General features: G+C 43.0%; 1 protein-coding gene across 4 annotated transcripts in view; it reads left to right on the top strand.

Annotated features, from left to right (window-relative positions):
- The window catches only part of cpne2 (copine II), a 275,831-nt gene that overhangs the window by 23,538 nt on the left and 230,866 nt on the right, over positions 1-21,427 (top strand). For 3 of the 4 annotated variants that reach the window (XM_072279463.1, XM_072279464.1, XM_072279461.1), the window contains exons 2-6: positions 2,092-2,155; positions 16,064-16,260; positions 20,059-20,238; positions 20,329-20,403; positions 21,121-21,192. In XM_072279463.1, coding sequence (XP_072135564.1) covers positions 2,125-2,155; positions 16,064-16,260; positions 20,059-20,238; positions 20,329-20,403; positions 21,121-21,192 — 555 coding nt within the window. In that variant the 5' untranslated portion in view covers positions 2,092-2,124. Of the gene's footprint in view, positions 1-2,091; positions 2,237-16,063; positions 16,261-20,058; positions 20,239-20,328; positions 20,404-21,120; positions 21,193-21,427 lie in introns of all 4 variants that reach the window. The other variant, XM_072279462.1, reaches the window with a different exon arrangement.

Genomic DNA, 21,427 nt, shown 5'->3' with positions numbered 1-21,427 from the left:
GTAGCTTAAGATCACTGTCAGTTTCTGAGTGCTTTTGCATTTTATTATAAAATGATTACTGTCAGAGTGGATTCCTTTTTGGGTAGATGTTTTGTTAACACTTAAATGACTTTGGCCACCGGACTTCTATTTTAACTGTTTGACAAAGGACTGTGGATTGAGTCCACCACAACGGGCTTCCTAAAAGGTGTAAATACCAGATGCTTCTGGTGCCTGATGCTGTAGTTTCGAAGACAGTCTTATCTATACATTATAACTATTAATTGTCTTCTATGTTAGCACGTAAAATGCCAAATAAATGTATTGTGGATTGAACTAAAGGCTGTGGATACCAACACAGACATGTTGGCGTCAGAAGGAAAGGATGAAATCTGAAGGTGTGATGTTGTATGTAGCTTCAAAAGGAAGCATTATCTGTAACTTTTTAAGTAGCGATTGCCTTTGTGTTTAGCATATAAATATCGAGCCCACATTTTAGCTAGCAGACCTTTCTGCGGAAAGCGTCTCGAGATGCCTGCTGTACTTTGTTGTGTCAAGTATTTGTATCTACCAGTGACTCTGTCTCTCCGGTAATTTCATCCACGCTACAACAATTACGTGTAATATCTTCCATTTCTCATGATATGGAAAAAGGCCGCTGAAACTGTGCCATCTGTCAGTGTAGCGTCATCTATTCTATCCTCCAATCATTTCTCTGTAACTCACTCCCTACCATGTCCATCCATTCCCGACTGGTTCTCCATTACCACATGTATTCATCAGCATCATTATGTGTGGTGTTGTATGATGTAGATGATCATGGTCCCATGACCATGATTAAACTTGGCAAATTTTTCTGCAGAAGTATTTTGCCGTTGCTTTCTTCTGAGGTGCACCAGCTGCTCCTACGACCACCCATCACCTGCTCCCATAGCTTCACGTGACCCTGATCTAAGCAGGTGCTACACCTTGCCCAAGGGTGACTTGCAGGCTAGCGGAGGGGAGTAGCACCCTACACCTCCTCTGTTAGAGATGTATCTCCACCACGTGTATTAGGAAACCAATTAACCCAGCATCCTGCATGCTTTCGGGATGTAGGAGGGAACTCTCACCGACACAAGGAACGTGTGCAATGTCGAAGTGGGAGTTGTGGTCAGGGCTGAGCCTGGATCGCTGGATCTGTGTGGGATCAACATTGTCTCACTGAGCCTCTGCACCACACTACCAGTAAAAGAATATAAGCTCTGCATTACATTTCTCCTAACATCTTCCTTCAGAGTACCTATAAGAGCCTAAGAAAAAATTCTTGCCAAGCACTTTTTTTTTGTTTCATAAGTAAAAAGATTTAGTGGTTTTTAAAAACTAAGTACTTAAGTAGATATAAAAGGTTTTCCTGAGTCTAGAATGAAGAGATTGGGGCATGCAAACTGTGAGAACCAGTCTGAAGGCTCCTTCAATGTTCATAAGAATTTTAAGTTATAAAATGTAAAGTGAAAGAGGCTTGCCCCATTTTATCCCTTATCTGTCAATGTTATTGCTTCTAGTATTCACAATGCCAAATGTAATGTTGTGAGGACTACTGAGAAATGGGGAAAAGCATGGCAGTTTATTGGACAAATGGAACAGGAGTAGCCAAACATGGACAGAAACTGAGAATTCTGTCATGTGATATCTCCGTTCCAATTGCTGATTTAACTTTTGCATTTTGTGGGGCTCGAGCAGTAGAACCGTAGATGCATTGGAAGAGTTTAAATTTCAGCTCTTGAGTTTGTGTGAGCAATATGAGATGAATGCAAATAAACAGAAAAAGGATTTCAATATTTATTTATAATGTGACCTTTTAAGTTTGAATGGCACCCCTCTCAGGGAAATTACATATGTGCATGTCATTTAGTGACAGAGGCTGCTTTGAGTTTGTGGTTAGAGTATACAGATACAACAGGGTTTAAGTGGCCCAAACTGTATTTCTTTTGTAATGGAAAAAGGTAAATTTTAAAACTACATGATGAGTTGGACACCATCTAATGAAAGGCCATTGACCTGAAATGACAGTTCTGCAGATATTGGCCAACCTGCTGAGTGTATTCAGCAATGTTTTGTTTTTATTTGCAGATTTCCAGCATCTGCAGTTCTGAGCTCTTTTGGATGCATCCTCCCTCCTGCAATCTGACAAAAGGTAACAAAATTTAAGTTCCTCCGAAATTAACACACTACAGTGTATTGCATGCACAATCTGGACCTGAAGTAAATGCAGCAGGTTAGTGCATTGAGCTGGGCTTTATCCCACTGTGTGCTGCCTTTTCTGTGTGCACCTTTCTCTGCAGTTCAGTGTACTTGAGGTTGTACAATATGTGGTGGATATTCACTTCCTGGGCTAGTGGACCTTGTGCTTTGCCAAGCTTGGCTTTCTAAACACAACACCTATCGCTTATATGAGTTGTTTAGCTTCTGACTGTAAATAGGAATCAATCTTCAGTTCTTAAAATGTAAATGACGAGCAGTAATCAGCTTGAAGTTTAAGAAAAAACAGCAAATAAGCCCTTTCTATGGAACTGACTATTAACTCACAACCTTTTTTTGCTGATCAAGAGGGTGTAGTATAAGACAATGGGTTATTTAATTTGGTTTGTTTCAAGCACATTAGTTCAAGGAAGCTTGCAGACCAGATGAATGATTTAATTTGGCATGTCAAATAACTGATGTATTTATAGTTGGAATATGTATGTACTCAATGAAGTTAGCTTTGCGACATTAAATGTAGGTAGCTGGTGTCTGTATCTCCAAAAAGCTTTTAGACTGTTTCGGTAAAAAGGAAATCTCAGGAAATATATACATGCGAAGTCACCCAAGTGTCAAAGAAAAAGGGCATTACATGTAGAGAGCAGTTCACCCAGGCTTATTAGGAATTGGGTAGGAACATCAAGAAGCATGGGAGAAACACGGGGTGAATTAGAATCCATTCCTCTGGCTTTGATGTCTGCAATGGACGATTTGTTCTTTTGCATTGTTATGTCTTTTTAGTTTAGAGGAACTATAGTTGTGTTTTGAATATTCTTTGATTTAGAAATGGTTTGTAATTTGGAAATATTCAAAATAGAAATGTTCAGTGAATGCGAAGTATGTTTTAAGAATGCTGCTTGGATTTAAATATGTGTCACTGAAAATAAATAACCTGTGTTTAAGCTACTTTGTTAGCTGGAAGTATCTTCTCCTTGGTATGGAGAGGAGACACGCTGCTCAAATAGTGAGTATTGGCAGCTAAACTCGCAGTGGAGAATAAACAGAGAAGTAAACTAGTCTTTGAAGATTGGATAGTCAATATATAACCTCCTGTAAGTGAGGGGACTCATGGCTATTAATATCCAACAGGGCTCAAGTCTTTGTCTGAGTTTAGAACTTTGTAGTCAGCAAACCCTGCATCATCAAGGTCATGTTATACCAAAAGTATTATTTTAGAAAGAATTATTTTAGCAGTAGCCCAACTCAGAGAGCTCTCGACAGGTGCTACAGCACATAGTACTATGAAATGGTTGATATCCTGGTTCCTAGCAGTTACACAGTCAAATGGGGATCAATATTATGAATGTGTAAATAATATAGCAGGAACAGTGAGTATTGGCAGATTGTAACATTGAAACAGCCTCTCCTCTCGCTGTGCCAAGAGCAATATCTCTCATTAGTCAGAGAGAGGGCGTGTTGCGAGCTCTAAGTATTGGGATGGATGGTGGTTGCTGATGTACTCTGGGTCATGGTCTCTGGGGGCTTGCTATTGTTTGTATGGTGGGTTATGGAGGGGGGGTCTGTTGCTTTTGCTGAAGTGGGGGGGAGGGGGATGGGGAGCTTAAGGGTTCTAACGTTTTTCTGTCATTCATTCTTTGGGTTTCTTTTTCTTTGTTTCGTGGATGTCTGTGAAGAGTAAGGATTTCAGGTTGTATACTGTATAGATTCTCTGACGTTAAATTGAACCATTGGAAAAATGGGATAGTACCCCAACTGTTCCTCAACTTGAACACGATGAATATTTTACTCTTCAAGTCAAGGCTGAACTGATGAAGGGGTAGAACATGAGGTAAATTAGACACACCAACCTTGCTGTACAACTTGCTGGACTCAGACCACCACAATTTGTACCGGAGCCCACCACGTAGCAATAATTCGTGCCTGAAGACAACAAATTGGCCCCATTTTGGATAGAAACCAAGCATCCAGTTGGGAACCACATACTTGTTTGATTAAAATCTGAGTGACCCATATCTTAAACCCGATGCATGGGATATTGTGTACACCTTCTGGGCAAGCATGAAGTAGTAATGATCCATGGAGAACAGATGCTTGGGAACATGCACTAGAAATACTAAAAAGATTGACTGCAGTCAGTAAAAGAAGAATACAGGGACAGGTTTCTGTATAGAGAGCCACTGTAGCTTCCACAGTACAAACTTTCCATCAGGTTTTTGAACTTTGGGCTATTCAGAGTTTGAAGGCAGTATGCACCACGTCTCCAGCCAATGCTGAAGGAATTCTGAAGTGGCTGCTTCAAAGTGCTGGGAGGTTGCAGGGCTGGTCATACTGCAGGGTAATGTAATTAGGAGACATGTACATAATTCCCAAACACTGACATTGAGTTGGGGTTTTGCTTTAAGAGGCTGGCCTGACAAGATGACATTGTTACATAAAGATTTTTAGTGTTCTTTTGTGTTTAGGATTTGGAGATCAATAAAATGTGTTACAGGTCTCATTAAGCCTAAAATGCCTCCCTTTGTTTTATCTGCAAAAACCTACATTGGTGACCCTGATGGAATAATTCTAAAGCAGATTTATTGAACATATTGGCCAATGCAGTTGCTTCGAAACTGCCAGAGTTTTGGGGGTAAAATGCCGTCACTTGGTTTGTACAAACTGAGGCCCAGTTTGCTCTGCGAGAAATCTCCACGGACGACACCAAATTGTACTACCTGGTAGCATTGCTCAGCAATTCCATGGTGATGAGAGTGGTGAGTCTGCTTGAACACCTGCCTGAACACAATAAATACCGATCGCTGAAAACTCATTTTTCACAGACTTTTGGACTGTTGGAGTCTGAGTTGTTCTCCCTACCCAGTCTTGGTGATGCTAGGCCTGTAAAGCTAATGGACTGTATGCTCTGTCTCCTGGGAGATCTCCATCCTTGTCTTGTTTCTAAAGAACTCTTCATGCAGCAAATGCCTGATCAAGTTCACATAGCCCTCGCTAATGCACCCGTGAAGGACTATAGGGAACTTACTAAAATGGCTGATGGTTTACACTCAGCTAGGCAGCAATGCATAATTCCTCTTCATTCCTGTACCTCAATAAGCCCAGTCAGCAAGGTCCCAGCATAAGGACGTCTGCAGCTGAGAAACAGCCAACGCTGGGCCTGTGTTTTTAACCACGCTCACTTTGGCACAAGCACCAGGAAATACTGAGCCTCTTGCAGCTTTGACAGCGCCAGTGTATCAGGACATCAGAGGTCTGTGAACACCATGGGTTCCAGCTGCCAGGGTCGTCTACTGTTCATTATGGACACCCTTTCAGGGCGACTCTTCCTGTGTGACGGGGTGCTCAAGTGAGTGTGCTGCTGGCATCGCCTATTGTGCAGGAGGTAAAGAGGGATGAAACCTTGCTGGAGGCCGCCGACTGTAGCAAGATCCAGACCTATGGGACACAATGGCTGATGCTCTGGTTCAGTGGGCAACGTTACACATGGGACTTCGTCCTAGTTAAAATACCTAGACCTCTGCTTGATACAGTGTCAAGGACTCTTAGCTGATCTTAAGAAATGCTGGTTTGTGGATGTCATGGACTTTGGGGGCAGCAGGGTAGCTACCCAGTAAGTTCCCCACGGCTCTGTCAAGCATGTGCTCCTCCGCATGCGAGTTCGCTCGACTGCTGGGCAAATTCCCAAACCTCTCCGAGCCCACATTCTCCACTACAGTCACAAAGCATGGCGTTGAGCACCATATTCCCAAAACAGGCCCACCAGTCCATGCCCTTGTGCGTGGACTCGACCCAGAAAAGCTGCCAACTGCTAAAGCTGAGTTTGCCAACATGGAAAGAATTGGCATTGTATGCTGGTTGAGTAGCCTCTGGGCTTTGCCCATGTGGTGGTTACCGTCACCTTACTGAGGCCACTACTCCTGATTGTTATCTGGTCCCACAATTTGAAGACTTTTCTGCATGTTTAGCTGAAAAGTTAATTTTTTTTTCTTAAGTCAATCTAGTTAGGAGCTACTACCAGGTGCCTGTGTGCTCAGAGGACATTTCCAAAGCAGTTGTGATAATCCCTTTTTGAGTTTCTGCAATGGCCTAGAACCTCAGCGTATCACCTGCAGTCCAATGGCCTGTGCGAGCGGTTTCAGCGCTCCTTCAAGGCTGCTCTGAGGGGTTCCCTGACCGATGAGTTTTGTCATGATCGTCGCCCGTGGGTCCTGCTGGGGCTCAGAACTGCTCCAAAAGAGAACCTGCAATCGTCTGCTGCTGAGTTGGTGTACGGACAGCCATTATGAGTGCCAGGTGATTTCTTTCCTGATGCCACGACTGTCTGATTGGCCTCTCAACAGCGTTCCACCCTCCTCAGTAAACTCAATTCCTTTGCACCTATTCCTACCTCTCATCATGGGATACAGCACTCTTGGGTTCCTGTTGACTTGTACTCTACCTCATTTGTTTTTGTCCACAATTATGCACATCAACATCCCCTTAGCTCCCTCACGAAGGCCTGTTCTGTGTTCGGAAATGGGGAGAAAAGACTTTTATCATAGATAAGTGGGGTAAATCTAGACATATTTTGGTAGATTGCCTTAAATCAGCCCACCAAGATTTGGAGTATTCCACTGACGTGTCCCTGCTGTCACAACGTGACCATGAGTGTGTCAGTACAACTCTGGAAGAGCCAGGGGCACCAGCCGTTCCTCCACCCAAGGAACACAGGACCCAAGGCAGACGGCTCGTCTGTGCTCCAGACAGGCTGTCAATCTCGGTTTTATTGAATTATGGGAGGAGGGGCGTGTACTTGTAGGGTAACGTAACTGGGAGAAATGTACATAATTCACCACCATCGTTGTGTTGGAGCTTCGCTTTAGGAGGCTGGTCTGACGTGATGATGCTGTTGCATAATGATTTTTTAGCACGCTTTTGTGTTTAGGAGTTCTATAAAATGTGTTACGGGTTTCATTAATAATAAAACGCCTCACTTTGTTTTATTTGCTGAAACCTACAATACTCCCCAACATATCCAACAATTCCCATAACCTTGCTACCACCTCCGCATGAGTGTGGAAATCATATCAGATATGTGTGGATTTTTAAGGAAATAAATGGTGGAGATGTACACAGAGGACTCGGTACTCTGTTGAGTAAAATGGTCAAAAGATGAGGCTTAATAGCAGCTTAAGATCGGAAAACAAATGTCGAGGGCAGACTGGGACTTGGGTCATTCTATAAATCTATAATGTTTCCCCGTATCTTAGTGAAATCCTCTGCATCATGTGTGGATTTGCCTTTAATCAGTACCTGACACAAGAATAATTTGAGGTTGTTAAAGGGGTCCTGTGCACTACATGGTGGTAGCAGGGTTACTGCTTATTCCCACACAATGAGCTGCAGGCACAGGGTTTTCCCCTTTCCCTCTAAAGTGAACGCAGGGTCAATAACAAAGTCATCAAGCCTACCTCATTCCTCGGGTCAATTGCAATCATAGAGTTTCTTCTACACCAGCCCCTCAACAAGGAAGATGTCAACAACAAAAAAAAACTTCCCTGGAAATCTGCCTTAGGAAAAGATATTCACCCACAATCTAGATGGCTGGGCTCTAGGCATTGGCCCAATGTTTAGTAGCAGCCCCTGTCTTTGCAGAAGAGACCAAGATGCTCCTTGTGGGACAGAGGGAACATCGATACTGTGGAGAAGAGTATGAAACTGAACACATAGCTGGAGGCCCACCTCGTCCTTCACCCTCTACATATACAAAGGAACAGACCCCATCCCAAACATTCACTCCCCCTTCTGCAGCTCTGGGAAAATAAAATGTAAAGAAGGAGAGGGCTAATGTTAATGTAGTAAAAACTGCACAGGAGATTTCAGCAACAAATCTAATCAAAATATTCCATCCGACAAATGGCATTCCTTGTCTCACCTTTCCATATGACAAAGCTCGTATTTTTAGCGAAATTTGATACAGCAGCAGAAATTGCAGCAACTACTGCAAGGATTGCTCATAAAAGTATAAATCTTGCATAGATCTGGCCATTGGATTCTGGTCACACCTACTTCTTGAAAGGGACAGGCAGAAACTATGTAATTAACATTAAAAATTCTAAACTCTGGCACAAGTGTAAATTTTCTAGGTATGACAATTACCACTCAGGGATGTGGTTTAACCTCTGAGTTTAGACAATTCGAGTAGGATATCTAAAGACCCTAAAAGCCTTACGATCAACCCTTAGACTGTGAATTGTGTTAGAGCTTTCATGCCTGACTGTGCTCAATTGTCAAAACCATTATACAATAGATGTAAACTGGAAAAATGAAAAACCTTTTGTGTTTATCCCAAAAAACTGAGGCACAAGAGAAATTGATGAATACAGTTCAGCAAGAAATAGGCCTTCTCCTTGATATGGAGAGGGGACCCACCACTCAAATCATGGATGTTGGTAGCTAAACTTGCCCTGGAGAATGAACAGTGAAGTGAACTGGTCTTTGAAGATTGGGTAGTTACAGTATAGCCTTCCTTTAGTCAGGGTTCTAGGGGCTATTTATATCCATTGGGGTTTACGGTCTTTGAGTTTAGAACTTTGTGGTCAGCAAGCCCAGTATCATTACAAATGGAGATCCAAGCACACCTTCACTGTGTGCAAAAGTGAGAGGTACCCTTAGGAGAGGAGGAAGTGGGCAACAGTTTTAAAAGCTCAATAAAGTAGTAAACATGAGTTGAAACTGATCCAAGCTAATATAAGTATTAGAAAGGGGATAGAAGATGTGAATCAAGATAGGAATTTTGAGGCAAATGAAAGAGCCTCACCCATAAATGCATAAGTGTTTCATACAGATGAATCAACCAGTCTGTTTATCGTATATCCTCGCCAAAAGCTATTAAATACAAGTGATTGTTGTTTTTCTATTTTAATTACTAGGTCTCTTCTTTATCAAGCTCAGTGATGTGGTAGTGATGCTGAATACAACTCCCTGTGCTTTGCCCAGGACACGCTGTGTACAGCTGGTTGATCCGCCCAATCCTGTTTACATAATCTTTCTTTGTAGTTATGTAAATATTTTTGATAGTTTATCTCAGCCCAGTTTGCATTGCTGCTTTTTGTTGCAGACACCTTTTGTGCACTGGCAAGGGATTGTCTCAACCTGTTTGATCATGTCGAGGGAGATAAATTAGATGTATGCAGAGTGCTTCTTCAGTGGGACCTTTGAGTCCCATTATATGACACTCGTACCTCATTATCTTTTGACATATTCGCAAGGACTTGTTTTGTTCCATGCGTCTGCTAATTCTAACACAGCAGAGACAGAAGTATTTTAAAATTATATTTCATAATATTGCTGATTTACAGTGCCTGTTAAATATAGATTTTCCAGTGGTAGGAATAGATAACCTGTGTCTAAAAATCAAAACTCCATTACTACTGGAGATTTGAGTTTTAAAAACAAACATTGGAAATACTCAGCAGGTCAGGCAGCACCTGTAGTGAGAGAAACGGTTTTAGTCACCAGAGGAAGAGTCATTAATCAGAAATGTTAACTCCTGTTAATGTTAACTTTGTTCGCTATTTCATAGTTCAGGTCATGAGGAAGGAGGGGATCCACAAGAGTCTAAGATAAGAAATGTTGGTGGAGATAGAAAAATGTCAGAGACTGGACAGCATAATGTCGTAGAAGTATGACTGAAAGAATGAGGAATTTGCATTGGACTCTCCTATCTACGGGAAAGTTATAAATAAGATGGAAAGAGTATAGACAAAATTTACAAGACATTACCAGGACTTTGAGGACCAGGGTATCAGGGGAAGTTTGAATAGTTTAGGACTTTATTCTTTGGAGCATAGGAGAATGAGGGGAGATTTGATAGAGGTATACAAAACTGAGGGGTACAGAGGATAAATGCAGGCAGGCTTTTTCCACTGAGTGAGACTAGAACTAGAGGTTGTAGGTTAATAGTAAACGGTGAAATGTTTAGGGGGAACATGAGGAGGAACTTCACTCAGAGGGTAGTGAGAGTGTTGAACAAGTGTTCAGTGGAGGTGGAGGATCTGGGTTTGATTTCAACGTTAAAGCGAAGCTTGGATAGGGAAATGGTTGGGAAGGTTGTGGAGGCTATAGTTCAGGTGTGAATTGATGGAACTAGGCAGAATAATAGTTCAGCCTAGATTAGATGGACTGAAGGGGTTGTTTTGGTGCTGTAGTTCTGATGCTATGACATGTTGGTCCAGTTTGCATCAAGAAGCCATAATTTCTCCAATATAGATTTTTTATTCTTACACACAGTGCGGGGGCTTGGCAGGGGATAGCCTATTTAATGTCAGAGCTGTGGAAGAACCGAAGTTCATAGAGGGTGAAGAAAGGGAGTGTTGATTAGTTGGGTTTATTGGTGACAGAATTAAGGATAAAATTTCTCTACTTTGGACAGTGAAAGAGACAGAGTTAAGTGGCTCTGAGTTCAGCAGATATACAGGACTGCAAATGACTTGCTTCAGCCTGGGGAAATGGCTGTGGCAAGGGAAGGAAATGGTCACAATGGTATAAGGAGTTTCTAAAGGTTTTCATTCAATAATGTTTTGGTGTTACTTCTCTTGGGTAGTCTCCAGCGCCTGCTACAATTACTTCCTGATTACAGCGACCAATTTCTCTGCCCAGTCCCTTGGTCGTTTAACTCTCAAATTCATTTCCCCATTATCCCCTTGTATTGTGCAATTCTTTGGAAGATCAACCAGAATAAAACTATTTAGCCTTTCAAATCTCTGTTTGTAGTTTTCCCAACTGTCATTTTTCTCCCATTTTTTTCTTAATTTATATGTAGTATTAAAAAATGCTTTTAAAAAGTTTCAATTTGATCAGATTTTCCTGCTTGTTCAAGATTGCCTTATTTTTCTCTACTCTGGAATGAGCATGTGCTTTTCCTGTTTCCAACCTCAATCTCTCTATTACTAATTTGTAGTTCCATATGCTAATTTTTCTTTCATTTAGTTAGATAAAACACTGATTTGTCATTTTTTTGTCATCTCCTATGCTGAATCTAATTTCATTGTGATTGTGCAACCTAACATACTTACTCCTCGCTTTCTCTGCTCAGTAAGCCTGGAGACCATCAACAAGCATGTACTTCCTTCCAGCAACAAGATAGCCATTGGAAAAAAATTCTGTTCTGAACACGTTTCAAAACAGCTGCTTCCTTAATAGAGACTCCAGAGGTTCTGCGAATGCTGGAAATCTAGAGCAACACACGAAGTACTGGAGGAACTTAGCAGGTCAGCCAACAGCTCTGGAGGAAAATAGTCAATATTTCAGGCTAAGGCCCTTCATCAGAACTGATGAAAGGTCTTGGCCTGAAGTGTCAATTGTACTTTTTTTCCCCCTCATCTTGTGATCCAGCATTTTAGTTTTTTAAAATGGGAGATACAGCAGGGTAACGGCCCAACAAGCCCGTACCATCCAATTATACCCATGTGACCAATTAACCGGTTAACCGTCCATCTTTGGCATGTGGGAGGAAAACGGAGCACCCAGGGAGAGCCCATGCAGTCAGGGCAGAGCACAGCTACTCCTTACAGACTGCACCGATAATTGAACCTAGGTCGCTAGCTCTTGTATTAGCATTACAATGTTGTGTGTGTGGCTTCCTTAATGGCGATTCCGGCACTTGAGATAATTCAGCCAGCTGGTTAATGCACAAGATCAAATGAACAGGAATTATTCACCAAGCAGTCACTAGCACTGTCTTTCAAGTTGTAAGAAGGAAGATAACAGGTGAGAATGGGGTTAAGTGTGCTTCCCACTTGTAGGATTTACTTATTTAGAGATACAGCAGAGTTTAGGACCTTCCTGCCCTTCAAGCCCAGCAACCCACAGATTTAACCCTCGCCTAATCACGGGACAATTTACAATGACCAATTAACCTGCTAACCCCGCACACCTTTGGGATGTGGAAGGAAACCGGAGCACCCGGAAGAGATCCACGCGATCACTAGGATGGAATGTACAAGCTTGCCTACAGAGGACACCGGAGGTAAAATCTGAACTCCGTTGCCTTGTGCTGTGTGCTGGTGGGATTTACAAAGTAGTGTCACAACATACACATACATTTGTGGTGTAAGTCAGATGGGCTTCACGTTAGTGAGGCCTTTAACGAGTGTATGGCTAGAGTCTTCTCAAGCAGCGTTGAGCAGGTGTCTATGTGACATCAAACACATGAGGTGCTGGTTTTGTTCCAGCGCTGCAACTTGAGGCTCAGAGACCCTCCTTTAACCTCCTTCAGCAGGAATTGCTAAAATCTACAAGGGGTAGAGTGCCAGGGCACGAAGAGTTTTCTCCCAAACATGCATGCAGATGTTTGACTATGGCGCAAAGAAGGGGTAAAGGAAATGCTGAAAGGGACGTGCCCCTGGAGGTGGGAGGAGATCAAAATGGAGGGGTTCTCTGGCAGGAGCATTTGAGTATTCCTGGAGCGTATCTCCTACCTTGAACCCTTTGCAAAGATTATTGGGTGAGATGTCCCCACTTCACTAAACTCTACCAGATGTTCCAGCCACAGCTACAAGTTCAGAACAGGATGGTCATTGGACAAGATCAGCTTTATTTGTCCATCGAAACAACCAGTGAGCTGCTGCATTGTTTGCTTCAAGTCAAAATCAGTGAGAGCAGCCCACAAGTGTCACTATGCATGTTCACAACTCACCAGTCCTAACCACACATCTTTGGAAGGTGTGAGGGTCAGGAAACTCACGCAGTCATGGAGAGATCGTAGAAACTCTTTACAGACAATGTTGGGAATTGAACCCTGGATCTTACAGCTGGCTGCTGTAGAGTGTTGTGCTAACCGCTAGGCTACTGCGCCAGCCCTCACTGTTGGGTCAGTGGCGGTGCCTGTTAAAAGCACCATTCACTTTGCATTGTGTAAGGTCTGTAACAGTGCCTTATTTTTCTTGGACTGGGCAGGCTGAACCTTTACTAGAGGGAAACGACACAAGGTGAGAGTTGAGGAGAGCTGGAAGGCAAAGGAAGACATGTACATAAATACTATCCTCAGCTTATCAATCAGAGGAGTTTGAGATATAGAGGGAGGATTATATATTGCTGTTCTTGTTGTTTTAGCTCTTTCACTGACCACAGTCTCAGTGACTGATGGTGAGTGCAGTCTCCTCCATGACATTGTTCCAGCACTGCTTGTCCATAACATTATTCCAGCACTAGCTGTTTCCCTGTCTGCTTATTTGCCACCCTGATGTGCAATGGAAGAAGAGCATCTATTGCGGGGGGGGGGGGGAGGGAGAGTGGAGATGGTAGCTGTCGGGTTGCCAACTGTCCCGTATTTGCCGGGACATCCCATATGTTGGGCTAATTTGGTTTCTCCCATACGGAACTGCCCTTGTCCCGTATTTCTCCCACTAAGGTAGAGCGTTCCTATGAAACCTTTTGTGCCGAAATGGCGTAAAGCGAAGAAGCAATTACCATTAATTTATATGGGGAAAAATTTTTGAGTGTTCCCAGACCCAAAAAATAACCTAACAAATAACACAAAACCTAAAATAACACTAACGTATAGTGAAAGCAAGAATGATATGATAAATACACAGCCTATATAAAGTAGAAATAATGTATGTACAGTGTAGTTTCACTGAACAGAATTACCAAAACCGATTTGTAGAAAAAAAAATCAGCACGTACACGCATGTGCAAGTCTCGTATACGCATGTCATGTATGTGCACACAGCTGCCAGCGCAAGGCCTCATGGTCACGGTAGTCTTTCTCGGGGTAAACACAAGTGTCCCGTATTTGACTGCTACTTTTGGCGGTGGGTTTGGCCAGTGTGTGCCAGTTGAGAGGGATGGCTGGGGAGCAGTATGTGAGGTGCACCCAGCAATGCTGGAGGACGGGTGAGTGTTGAAAGTGTAGCTCAGGGAGCAGTGTTTTGGGCTAGTGGTGCACAGTGAGTGTTGGCATTTGGGCATCCAATCACCAGTCACTGACCTTCATATGGTACTCATCTGGGCACTCAGGCTCACACACACCACTCAGTTTGTATGGAGGTTTTCCTGGGCCTCTGCAGCCAAATCTCATTTCCTCCCCTCCCTCCCCAACCACCTTTTCTCCACCTCTTGTATGCGATGTTATTGAGGCCTTGACACCTGGTTCAGCAAACTTCCTTCTGCTCCTGCAATCACATTGTGCCTCCTCCTTAAGACCATAAGACATAGGGACAGAATTAGACCATTTGGCCTATTGGGTCTGCTCTGCCATTCAAATTTGGCTGAATTACTATCCCCCTCAACCACTTTCTCCTGCCTCCTGCCCTTAACCTTTGATGCCCTTGTTAATCAAGAACCTATCAACCTCCGCTTTAAACATACACAATGACTTAGCCTCCACACCCGACTATGGCAACAAATTCTACAGGCTCACCACCCTCTGGCTACAGACACTCCCCCTCACCCCTGTCCTAAAGGAGCGTACTTGTATTCTGAGGCTGTGCCTCTGGTCCCAGACTCCCCCATCATGGGAAGCATCGTCTCCACATCCACACTATCTGGGCCTTGCAATATTCGGAAGGTTTCGATGAGATCCCCCTCCCTCATTCTTCTAAACTTCAGCAAGTACAGTCCCAGAGCCTTCAAATGCTCCTCATATGTTAACCCTTTCATTCCCAGAATCATTCTCTTTAAGAAATGGAGAATGGCTTTAGAGGCTGCAGGTACCTAAAACACGAGGGTCCCTTAGGCGGATTGTGGTAAGGGAGGGAAGCTGGAATCCAAATCAAGCTTATTATCAAAATTTGTTGTTTTGTGGCAAAAGTACAGTGCAAGACATAAAAAAATTGTAAGTTACAATAAGAATTGTAAAAACAGTGCAAAAGAGAAATAATGAGGTAATGGGTTCATGGACTGTCCTTAAAAGCTTTGAACTACCTGGCCATTTAAGTATTTTGAAGGCTAATTGTATTTGACCTCTGAAGAATTCGATAGTTCTGAGGTCTTGACAAATTAATTAAAATGAAACAGTGCTTTCAGTCATGATGTTGTGATCAGGTGAGACTAATGAACAATGGAGGAAAAAAGCTGATATTAATGGGGGTCCTGTATTCCATGATAATCACCAGAAGTTGAAGGATGCACACCTATTTGTTTGAAAATCAGGAGACCGCGGGTGCTGGAAATAGAAACAGGAATTGAGGGAAATGCTCAGATCAGACAGCATCTGCGGAGGAAGTAGCATTTCGATCTGATCATCCTTCAGCTGACTGTTACTATTAACCCTTTCTCTTTCCAGAGATGCTCTTTGGGTTGCTGAGGGTTTCCAGCACTGCCTTTATAACTTTCTATTTGTTCAGAAAAGTTGAAAGTGTTGGAAGACATTTCACAAAACTGGAATTGACATTCCTCAACAGGTTTTCTTGAAAACTGAATTTGTGAATGGAATCGGAGAAGGGAAATGAGGAACCTGCTTCCTGGAGCTCACCTTAGAAACCGTAGGAAAAGGAGGAAGTACACTTTTCCATACATATGATGACGGAAGACGAATGTTAAGCCTTGTGGAGCAGGATGGAAGATAAAAGACAATTTGCTAGTCAATGCACATTATTTCATTATTAAGACTGTGGTCACGTTAGGAGCCTCTGTATGTTCACGTGTCATAATCGCTCTGAGCACATTTTCCTTGGCTTTGCAGAAACCCTGTTTTTTAGAAGGGCTATCAAAACCTAAGGTGGTTTTAGAGGTCTGTTTTTAATGTTTACACTATATGCAGAGATAATATATTATCTGATTGTTTTGGGATTGCTTTGTGGTTGCTGTTCAACGTTGTAAGGTAACTAACTTGATATCATTTGCAATTCTGTGGAACCCACAGACCTGCAGGCAGAAGGCTACATGGCGTACACTGTAACCTCGGGCCCTGTCCCTGTACCACTCGCCAGCTCAGTCGAGTACTGCGTCTGTAAAGTGGAGTTGTCTGTGTCTGGCCAGAATCTCCTGGACAGAGACGTCACATCAAAATCAGACCCTTTCTGTGTGGTGTTCATGGAAATCAATGGAAAATGGTCAGAGGTAGGTCGACGTTAGTGAATAATGGGACTGATTCAGCTGGGCTGTGGGTGTAGAAGTGCAGCTTAATCAGCATTTTTTTTTGCACATTTCAAATGTTTGCATGGGAAGCATTGCAGGAAATGGAGATGAGTGGAAGATCTAAAGAGGAACCAAGGAGTGGAACAGAATAAGCTGAAGTATCACCTTCAGATGGGGTGGGGGCTGGAGGGAGGGAGAGATGATATGTACAGTACCTCGTCATAACTTGCCTTCTGTTTGACTTTACTGGTGGGATCCTTGATGGTTACCTGGTGGGGTACGGATGCGAGGAGATTGATGAGGTGGCAAGGGAATTTGAGGAGTGATCAGGAAGGAGGAGGAGGAGGGGATGTAGTGGAAGAATGGGCCTGGGAGGAGAATGGAGATAAGGATCTGTGTCAGGTTTTTCCTCATGTAACTACATTGCGTTGGGCTGTTTGTAACATCCTCACAATGCCAACGTTGCACCGTATGAATGACAGGAGACTTCCCTCCTGACCAGTACGGCAACAGGTCATGAGGTAGTTCAGTGCCTTCCATGGTGCTGCAGAGGAGGAGCCAGGTCTCGCTACCAACCACGACAGAAGGCATTGCTCATGGGTATCATGTAACTTCTCACCTTCCATCTGCATTTGCTGCCTCCATGCTGAGTTTCTTGACCAAAGGGGCATCTCCGACTGGAGCTGCAGGATGTTGTGATGCTCCCCACCCAGACTGCAGAAGAAGCTGTGACCTCTGTCATCAAACACTACACGATTGGACAATTACTGTTGAAGTGAAACTGGCTTCTACTTCTGCCCAGGAAGTGATGGGCTCCGGTGACCACAGAACACAGAGGGTGAAGCTCCATCCCAAACCCACAAATGAGGGTAGAGCCATTATGGTCTGGTGCACTGACCTTTACCCTTGGCTTTCTTCTGTACCATGACCCCACCAATGAACAGCAGCCCAACGTCTCCCAGACGTTTACAGATCTTATCACATCAGATCACCTTTCCACAGCTCTGGCCTTGATAAATGCTCCACCTGTATATTGCTCACTTGCATCTCTTATCTAAGATCCATAAACAGTGCTACCCTGGTAGGCACATTGTTTCTGCCTGCTCTTGCCCCACCAAACTTATCTCCATGTACCTTGATGGTATCCTGCCTCCCGCTATATGGTCCATTCCCACCTGCATCTTGGACACCATTTGTTCCCTCTGCCATTCTGTTACTTCCATTTGCCTCATTTCCACTGCAGACACCAGATACAACTCCCTTCCTCACCAGGGAGGGACGCTGTACTTCATTCTAGAGCAAAGACCCAACCAGTTTCCTTTCAGTAACGCTCATCTGCCGACCCTCAACAATTTCTCTTTAGATTTCCTCCCACTTTCGAAAAAAGATCACAGGTGTGGCCACAAGCTCTCAAATAGGCCCCAGCCATGCCTCTCCTCTTGTTAACTATATGAAGCCGTCCTGGTTCCAAACATTCTCTGGCACCTTCTGCAGCTTTCTCCACTACATCAAACACTTTATTGGTGCTGCCTCCTGTATTGTGGAATTCAATTTTTAAAAAATTTTACCACCAACTTTCACTGTATCCTTATTCAGCTTGGCCATTTTCAACACTCCTATCCATTTTCTCTTCATCTCTAGAGACAAACTAGCCACAAATTTTCTTCCATAACTTCACAGACCCTCTCAGATAAAAGGTATTAGCTTTGTTTGTCACGTGTACATGAAATGCGTCATTTGCACCAAATCAAATCAGTGGGCAGCCCGCCAGTGTCGTCATGCTTCCAGCACCAGTATGGCATGCCCATAGCTCTCAACTCGGCTCAGGATACCTCAGCTAAACCTCATCCTACCCCTGTCTCCTTTAAGAACATCATCCAACATTCTCAGTCTCTGCACCTGTTTTCAACCTGAGGCCCTGTGCACCAGGCCTTCTGTACCATCCTTCTGGGTGCTTGACCTCTCTTTGGTGACTGCTTCCGCCACTTCCCACGGCTCCTCTCCCTCCAGCACGGAGCTCCCCAGGTCCTCGGCTTTTGCCTGCCTAGCCTCTATATCCACCACCTCATCCTTTTGTCATTCCTGCTAATACCAACAGGATCCCACCACCAGTCATATCTTTTCCTCTTTCTTCACCTCTACCTCACCCTTTCCCGATTTTTGACAGGGAACATTCTGTCCGTCACTTACTGGTCTTCCTATCCCATTCCCCCGTACCTTCTACAGCTTTCCCTACAACTGTAGGAGGTGCAACAGTTATCTGTACATTTTCTCCCTCATTCTCATCCCACGGACCTAAACAGCTCTTTCAGATAAGGCAGGGATTTGCATGCACCACCTCCAACCTTGTCTATTGCACTTGCTGCTCATGGTGTGGGCTTGTCTACACTGGTGAGACCAACTGTCTGTTTTGCAAAATTCCAAAGGTCTGTCCACAGTGGATTTCTTGAGGTTATATTGTAGTTGTACGTCTTTTCAACTCCCCTTCCCATTCCCACACCGAACTGTCCACATCCCGCTTTCTCTACTGCCAAGCTGAGGCCCAAAGCAAGCTAGAAGAGTAGGTCCTCATATTTCACCAGGTTGGCTGAAAGATTGTTAGACTCAGTGGCTTTACTGGGATCAGTTTCCACTTCTGGTCTTGCACCTGCTTCATGAGGCAGAACAAGGCTCAGTGCAGCATCTTGCCCATAAGGGATCACTCAAACTATGTTGTTTGAAATGCATATGAAGGAATGTATAGGGCCTTGTGAGTGTTGTGGGAATACTAACTAAGAACACCAGGGTGACTTCGAGTTTCATTTTAAGTACTTATTAACATGCTATCATGGAGAGTCTGCAGCAGCCTCCACTACCACCAGAGCTCTGATTTTTAGATTATATGTAGCTCATATTTATACAACAAGACAAACAATTTCACATGACTTTGTTTGGCATCCCACAGTCAGTGCATGATCAATCTTTTACAAGACGCCTGTTATCTCTGAGCGTGAGTCGAATAGTTTTCTTGGTTCCCTGCTATCAGGACTCCTGATTCAGCCCAGACATGTCGTCCTCCTTGGTTCCAGTATCCTGTTTATTTTGAATTCCTGGCGCTGCACTTATCATTCAAGGTTATCCTCGACCTGCACCAGCAGCCTTAATTCCAGCTGCCTCTGAGTGGTCAAGTATCCCATCATGCACTAGTTTTAACCATTTCTACCTCAATGAGTCGTGTGGTCCCAGCTGAGTCACTCCTATAAAAATACAATAAGATGACTACAGGTAAATTCTGAGTGCTAATCAATATTTTGGTATAAAGTCACCTATCTTGATAAAGGACATTTAGACTAGAAGCACCCCTACCTATGGAGTGACATGTACCTTGGTGTTCTTCAGGGTCATATAGGCAAAACTATTGAACTCAGACCCAAGGTGTGAACTTGTGATACCTTTGTAAAAAGGTGAGGAGGATTCAAAAATTACTTTTTGGATCAAAGAACAACTATATTTGCCATATACATCTGTGTATATTAGGAATTTGCTGTGGTGTGTTGGTGCAACATGTAACAAAAACAATTATAATGAATTACATAAAAATAAGTTAGAGGTAAATTATGGCTATGAAGTAAAACATGTATTAACAGCAGCACAAATGCTAAGTTTTCACTGCCATCAAACATGATTTCCTCTTGTAGTTTGGAACGTGACAGGAAAATTAGTGTCCATTATGTGATTTACTTATTTTTTAAGTTTTCTGTTATCAAACCACTCCTGTTGAACACGTTTTTTCTCTGACAGATTGGGAGAACAGAAACTGCTGTAAACAATCTAAACCCAGTATTTGCCAAGAAGTTTGTGGTGGACTATCATTTTGAAGAAGTGCAGAAACTGAAGTTTGCCTTGTTTGACCAAGATAAATCCAGTAAACAGCTTTATGAGCATGACTTTCTTGGAGAATTTTCATGTACTCTCGGAGCGGTATGTATGAAATTAGGAGTCGTTTCAGAATGATGTTTGATCACTTAAACTTGTCTGTTAAAAGTAAACTTTTTTTGATTAATGGCACAGATTGTTTCAAGCAAGAAGATGACACAACCACTTCTCCTAACCAATGGGAAACCTGCTGGAAAAGGAACAATAATGGTATGGTGAAGCTGACAATCCGTGTTTAAAGCAAAGTAAATGGCAAAGAGTTTTAGATAGCCTCTCCAACTCTACTTGTGATCCAATGAGCTTTGTATTTTAGCTTGAATTGAGAGAATGAAGAACTGTAGTTGAAAGCACACTGGTAAGTGGATGTGCTCGATGACTAAGGTATGCATGCTTTATATAAAGTCACCTGACCCAGTAAAGCAGGAGCCCAGCACTGTTAGTAGAAGTGCATTGGTGCATGGAGTGATGTATTCCTCAGAGTCATTAAGGCAAAGCTACTGAACCTAAGCAAAAACTCAGTGGCATTTTTATATAAGGCAAGGAGGATAGATTAAAAGCTTCCCTTACTACCTTCTAGAATGTAAATGTTAAGCTTTCAATGCCATCGAATGTGATTTCCTCTTGCATTTTAGCATCTAACAGGAATTTAATGTCCGTAGAACAGTACAGCACACGGACAAGACCTTCAGCCCACCATATCTGGGAGGGGAAATATGTATTTTCTTAAGTAGGCAAGTAACATTTGTTCCAGTGCAAGTGGTTGATCTATGTTCAAATAGGAAAATTATGGAGGTGTGAAGACCTGAACTTTAATCGAGCTTCTCCCTGTTATGAATTCTAACTTCACCATTGCCACCCAGCTGCTGCATTGATTGACATCTGCCTGAGAAATGTTTAGAAATAATAATTCTGCTTCTGTCATTACAGATTAGTGCCCAAGAAATCTCAGATAATAGAGTAATCACCCTTAGCATGGCTGGCAAAAATCTGGACAAAAAGGTACAGTACTTGGGGACAAGGCTTGTAAAGGACTAAATGATCAAAATTGTTCCATTTATGTTTCTGACCATTGTTTCAAAATGTTCCTGTGAAATCAAACTCTTTTAAAACACCGTGGTGAACTTTTTGTGGTTTTGACTTCTATAGACTTCCTTTTGGCTATATAGCTTTTTGGCACGATACTTTAAAGGTTTGTACCTCATCTCAAAAGCCGCAGAATCTCCTGGGTAATTCT

Source organism: Mobula birostris, chromosome 15, assembly GCF_030028105.1.
Source record: "Mobula birostris isolate sMobBir1 chromosome 15, sMobBir1.hap1, whole genome shotgun sequence".
NCBI lineage: Eukaryota > Metazoa > Chordata > Chondrichthyes > Myliobatiformes > Myliobatidae > Mobula > Mobula birostris.
The sequence above is the reverse complement of the archived record's forward strand: the minus strand, read 5'-3'. Positions and strand labels throughout refer to the sequence as shown.